At 35.9% G+C, this 6,688-nt stretch overlaps 1 protein-coding gene across 4 annotated transcripts in view; it reads right to left on the minus strand.

The window, feature by feature from the left end:
- Window positions 1-1,784: 1,784 nt before the first annotated feature.
- Window positions 1,785-6,688, minus strand: part of RFTN1 (raftlin, lipid raft linker 1) — a 197,716-nt gene continuing 192,812 nt past the window's right edge. For all 4 annotated transcript variants that reach the window (XM_019508672.1, XM_019508673.1, XM_019508670.1 and 1 more), the window contains exon 10: window positions 1,785-3,411. In XM_019508672.1, the coding sequence (XP_019364217.1) occupies window positions 2,953-3,411 (459 nt within the window). In that variant the 3' untranslated portion in view covers window positions 1,785-2,952. The remainder of the gene's footprint in view (window positions 3,412-6,688) is intronic.

The raw sequence follows: 6,688 nt of genomic DNA on the forward strand, positions 1-6,688 counted from the left end.
TTCTTATATTGTAAATTCAAGATTACAGGCAACAGTTGAGATTTATTTCTGAGTCAGTAAGATGATTTAGTTACAGAAATCCTGTTAATTTTGAGTGCTATTAACAAAAAATCTATTCCTGTGAGATTTCTTGCAGTGCATATAGTGCAGAAGTTCCGGATTTGGAACAGTTTAAACACAAAGTATCAGGCTGGGAAAAGCTCAGACTCCATGATCAGACTGGAAAAAGTAGTTTAAAAACGTTCAGGAGTCAGGAACCACGAAAAAGAACTCTTTTCTTGTAATCATCCTTTTACTTGCAAATGGTTATAACATGCAGCTTTAAAAAAGGAAAAATACTGTACATAATGAGGTGGCAATTTCCTGACTCCACTCTCAAGTAAGTTGGAGAGAGAGAAAGTTGCCCCAGTTTAAATATCAATGCAACTTCAATCCAGTGTAGTTAAACCAGTGCACCTCTCTTTGCACGCACTTACTTTGGCTCAAAAATGATTGATTTGACAGTAGTTTATATGGATTACTTATGGACTTAAGCTAAACTCTGTTCATTTAAGCTACAAAGAAGTGAGAACAAGCACACAGAAACGTAGATCTCTTCAATTAAATCAGTTTTAAATCATACCCTTTTAGTAAAAAACAAGGCAACTTTCACAGGCTGACAAGGCCTTCATCCATACTTCTTTCAAATAGGTGACAATGACCTATTTAACCAGGTCTGATGCATCGATAGCTAATGCTGAACATTGCTTTAATCATGAATCTGACTCTTAGCTCTTGTTGCTACGCCAAACTACCGGCAGAAGTGTAACTATTGCAAAGTAAAAAGCCTCTCTCCCTCCAATTCAGTCTTCTATTTAGCTTTGTACACATTTAGAATGCAATTGGAATAACCTTGTCTGAAGTACAATCAAATAAATGCTTTTCAATGGAAATGCATTATTTAAGACAAACGTTTGCTATATAGTAGCGCTTCAGTTTTACAAATGACTTGATGTGGTTTTTAAACAATATATATTTCTGTTTAAGATACAAGCTGTCCAGTTGAAATTTAAGACCAGCTCTATAACAGGTCCTGTAAACATTCAGTGTCAGTAAAATCTGCAAACCACTTTTCTTAACTGTCCAGAGCAGAGCTTGCGTTAGAGTAGCAAATAAACAAAAGAATGTTTAGGTTATGGGAATTTTAATTTGTCCTCAGGGTACAGAATGAATTCATTGTAAAATACCAGAAGTAATTAAAATTATTTACAGTCCTGTTTTTCTAATATTTAGTTAAGCTGTTGGAGCCAACAACAATACTTCTCAATTATTGAAAAAAAATACTAGCTTTTTTTTTGTGCACGCAATGGAATGATAAAATCTATCTGCCATTATTCCAATTACAGATGGGCTTTTGAAATAGTATACCTTTTTCCTCCCTGAAGTCTTCTACAAATTGTGTAATTTATTTTATGTGGAATACAATTTAAAAATAGTTTGAACACGTATGATGTGCACCTAGAGAACACTTTTCATTGAGTCAAAATACCACAGAGGAAAAAAGAGTAATGATAATTAGCATGAATAAATCAGCCTAAAAAAAAAGTGACATTGTTTGTGTAAGTTGTGTTTCTTTCAGTGTTGTGTTTTGTTAAGTGAGGTATTCTTTTTTAAACACCTTACAGGACTGCCTGACTATTCCCAAGTAGGTGTCCACCTAGGATTGCTGAATAAACATTTGACATGTTTAATTCAACGAAAAAGGTCTGAATACATACAAAGATAATAAAAATATTACACATACATTTTTCTGTAAAGATTTTAATATACCTCCAAACATGAAAATGTTTACCACTTTACATAATAAAGTTTGTATATCATCTGAAAAACATAGTTACCTTTAATATAAGGGAGGGTTAAATTATCAACTTGCATCTGTCAGGGTTATTTGTGGCTTCCACTGACATTTGCCTGATAGAACTTAACAAAAAAGGAAAAAAAAATCAAATAGCTTTCTTGTGACACATTCTAAATTAAAAATGGTGAAAAAATATAACTGCAGTGCTAGCATGTTGTGAAGAGCATGTTCATTTTAGTGAGTATGTACAACTACTGAATTACATCCTACATCCCGTTTTCTTATTCTTAGTTCTTCTCTTTTTTGCAACCCCAACAAATATTGAAGAAAGGCTGATTAGCAACCTAAAAATCCATAATGCTATCATAAAAGAATGGGATTAATTCAGCATTATCTTGGAACCACCTACTTAACAGCCCAACATATTCATAGCAGGATTTTGTTTCTCCATCAGTCCCTCATGATTCACTTAAAATGTTCATGATTTGATTATTGCTTTCAATATTGGAAAGAGTTAACTAAATGCAAAAGAGCATATCAGCACGTAAATATATTAAGATAAATACAACTACAACCACTTCATCCAGCCTCTTGAAGACAAAATGCCATTTCCTTAACAATACAAACTTAATGACAAAATACCATAAGATGTAATGCATTTTTTAAAGTAATTCTACTTGGCTAAAAATATTACATAAGGAAATTTGATCAAGCAAAGCATTTCCACTGTACTAACAGAAATAGTGGACATTAGCCTGGTTTTCTCAAAATTAGCACAAAGGAGTTTAAAAACCTAACGTGTTTTTATTTCCACCTTGCTAATCATAATATATTTCAAATGTACCTTAAACAGGTAAAGCCAATTATGACCAATTCACACCCACAGTAACTTCAGTGGCATTTTTGCCATTAGATTCTGTGGAAGCAAAAGCAAGCCCAATAATAATTTCAAATCTTAAATTAGTCTGTAGATGTTAATAGGAGAGAGAATAAGATTGGGTAATACTAAATTCAGTGTTGCACTGAGCAATGAAATTAGACAGGATGATTCATTAAAACTGTCCTTTATTTTGCTAAAATACCTGCAACTCTTGGTACTCTTAAGTTGTAAATTATTAATCACCACACAGGTCCATGGACCCTCCCCCATCACCTCCATCCCAAGTATCAGTAGTTAGAGCACAACTTTCTTCATGTGTTACATGGTCCCCACAGTGATCAGACATACCCTCCTGACTCAGGCATGCTTCCAATTCATTTTGATGAGTATCACAATTTTTAGGCCACTTTTCTTCTGATTCCCCACTGCTATGGATATATATGTCTCTGTCTCCCAATATCTCAACTCCCATGTCTGTGTCTGTGATATCATCCAGCTGTTGATCTGAGATTGTCTTGCTGTTGTCAATGTTTTCAGTTGCAGATAATGGTGTTTCTAAGTTTCTTATGTTCTCTGTAACTGTGGACTCCTGTCTTTCTTCCGCTGCTGGCTTATCCCTAGCACTTAATTTAGCCTTCATAGCTCTCTTTGATTGTTTATTGCTCATCTCTTCTTTGGAGAATCTCCAATGAAACTAAAAACAAAACATCTGAATGTTAAAGGTCACTTTAGATACAGATAGGAACACAAGTAGAAATGTTTTCTGAAATAGTACTGGCTCATTTAATTTCAATTCAGAGATTCATTTGATCAAAATATGCACCACATATAAGTAAACCAGAAAGCCTAAAATTATCACCTGTCTACATGTGTGAAGCTATTTTACACACACACACACACACACACACACACACACACCTCTGTCATGTATTCTGCTTAGGCCCTGTCTGAAGGATATTTCAGTGTTGAGGTAGTAACCCACAACATCCTGGCAGACATTCCAAACTGAGCTGGAAGCAAGAAAATAGAAAGCTGTATCAGCATAGACAAACAAAAGGAAGTGATCCTAAAGTATTATTCTAATTTCTTAACAAGTTAGCAACCTGACTGATAACACAAGCATGCACACACCCACTGTGTAAAGGCAGCAACTCAGAAAGAAAAGATATAGAAAATTAAATTTAGGGCAAACTTTCTCTTTTTGTTATGTTGTTTATCCTCCCCCTGTTATACATACTCATGTATGTGAACTATACCATGTACATACTGGTGAAAAGTGAACATTTGTAAAAGCTATGCAAACTTAATTGTATTAAAAAGTCGGTTAAGTATTTTCTAACATGCAGAAAAATGCCCCACTCCTGATTATTTGTCTGTATTATTTTGTAGTGTATTCTGCAAAAATAAAGGTTTTCCAGAAACCGGCAGTTCCTAAGGGACCAGAAAGATTAAAGCAGCATTTTGAAACCTTTGTAAAGCCTCAGCCTGTAAACAGAAAAACATCACATTTATAATCTGGCCTGCAAACCATGAATACGCTGCAGAGTCCAGAAGTAATTTTAGATGATGGTTTAAACATCTGGCATTTAAAATAAAAGGTGATAAGTTCTACAATAATGTAGCAGAGTATGGAAAATGCACAAGGCTACCTCCTGCAAAACTGACCACAAGACTCACCACAACCACCATTTTGGATGATCTGTTGACTAGCTGTATGTTGACTACTGCAAAAATAGCTGTGGTTCCTTGCAACGCTGATGTAACAGGCACAATGTGTATGATGTCTGAAAGTTACTCCAAAGGCAAAATATTTAGTGACCTCACTACTGTAGGAAAAGTCAATATTCCCAAGATAAATCAGACTCAACTTTAAAGTGGCTAGTTACATCACCTTTTAAAGAAATTGTCCTACAGAAATTTAATAAGTACATCTGAAGATGCACACTCTCTCACTAGTGAGATCTGGGTTAGTCTAACTATGGCACTAGCTCAGCAGAAAATATTCACTACTTTCCATGCTGCATAGATTGAGGAAAACTGTGGACTTTTGCTATTTGCTGCATCTAGGCATTCAGAAAGTTCTGGTAGAGCCCAGCAGCTGCATGAATCTGTGCCAGAGTGAACTAGAAGGATAGCTCATTTTCATAAGACTTCATTAGTAATTTATTTATTACTTAAGACCACTCACAAACATATCTTACTATAGGAACGCCTCTTTTCCAACTAAAATTTGAAAGTACTCCATTCTAGTACCTACAGTTCTGAACCCAAAAGGAAGCCTGGGCACCAGTTCTGGTTTTACATATCTAATAATCTGCTTCTGTTCACTAATGAGGTGACTGGACTTGTAATGAAATATGTATACCCACAGTTAATTGCACATGCAATTGACTGTAAGCATATAGAGAAGCAACCTGGGTCAAGGTCCCTACAAGGCTGCCATAATGCCCTGTGCTTTTCCAACTGGCCAAACTTGGTGGGGGAGGGGGCGGGGGGAACAGAATGACGGCAAGGGTCATTAGCAAGGGTCCTTTTGTTCATTCTTCTGCCAGATGTCTTTGCCAGAACTCATCCTTAAAATGAAAAATAACACCTACACTTTCAAACCTGAATGTTTGAATTTGGGCACCTGAATAAAAAAAAAAAAGTGCTTATTTTCAGAGCTGCCAATTCCCCACAATTACTATTGAGGTCAACTGGAGTTTGCCCTAAGGATTCAAAGAATAGGCCTTGCATGTTAAAACTAGGTTTTTACAGGAGATATCGGAGAAGCGGATAAAGTTAAATGTCCACACAGCCTAATTTCTGCTAAAATAAACATTGATTTTTGTCTCGGAAAACAGAAGATAAGTTTTATAAGCAAATGAGATTAAATCTGCAGTCAGTGATGAGAGAGTAAGAAGACAGAGTTATCTCTGCTTTACAAAAGAAATTTTACATCTCTTTTGAAGTTTCCTTTCTATTCAGCTGGCTGAACTGCACAGCACCTGACAGGCGTATACCTGGAGTTTGTTTCCACTACTGCAATTTCCTTTTAATCTTATTGACATATTTTTCCCCACCAAAAGTTTATCTATAAAAAACGTTTTAGACATGGTGTTGTCAAAAGTTAAATAAACCTATCAGATTTTGTGCTTTTTTGAGCTGTGCAAAATGCTCAGCCCAACCATACTGAATGTTAGGTTTTTCCACTTATAAAGTATCTTATAAACAGGCATTCACTGTTAAACAGTGATGACTTTTTACAGAACTAGAATGAAGCAGGATGAGTTTTCATCTGTAGACTCTGGTAGGTATGGGCAGGTACAAGATTTTGAAAAGGGATTGCAGGTAGTGTGATACATTATGACATGTAATACAACACATTTTTTTCCACTTAAAGAGAAACTGGAAGTTTTACTAAGGTGCCAGGGGCCCAGTGCTCTATTATTCAGTTTAAGATCAAAGTGAAAACAAATATAACTTCATTGGAATGTGTACTAATTTGAGAGTTTATATATTAAGTTTCAAAAACACAACAAACTAGGCAAAATATGCCTCTTACTCAGTTTTGTAAAGCAAATTCTAACCATCATGAGCATCCTGACTGTGCATCATCCAACACTTCTGCCAAGCATTTCCACACCTAAGTTAGTGATCCCCTGAGTTAATAGTACTGCACCTGAGTTAAGGTTTTGAGTTAGGACTAAAAACAGTCTGCAGAGCTGTAGAATAGAAGAGGGATATTACCCAGAATTGCTAACTGTCAGCAAAGTTGCAGAAGAAAGAATAATTTGATTAATGGAATATCAAGACCATTAAGAAGACAAGGTCTTTAACACCTGTGGAATGAAGACAGAGTAGGAGGAATCAGGCAGATTATAATGAGCCATGAAGTCAGCTGACTCCCTCTCACGGCTCCCTGAATAGAAATACTGCTGCCTCTCTTTGGGTGGAGAGTTTGGGTGGAGCTGGAATCGGGGGGGGGGGGG

The sequence above is a fragment of the Gavialis gangeticus genome, unplaced genomic scaffold, assembly GCF_001723915.1.
Source record: "Gavialis gangeticus isolate Ggan-Ray unplaced genomic scaffold, GavGan_comp1, whole genome shotgun sequence".
Taxonomy (NCBI): Eukaryota; Metazoa; Chordata; order Crocodylia; family Gavialidae; genus Gavialis; species Gavialis gangeticus.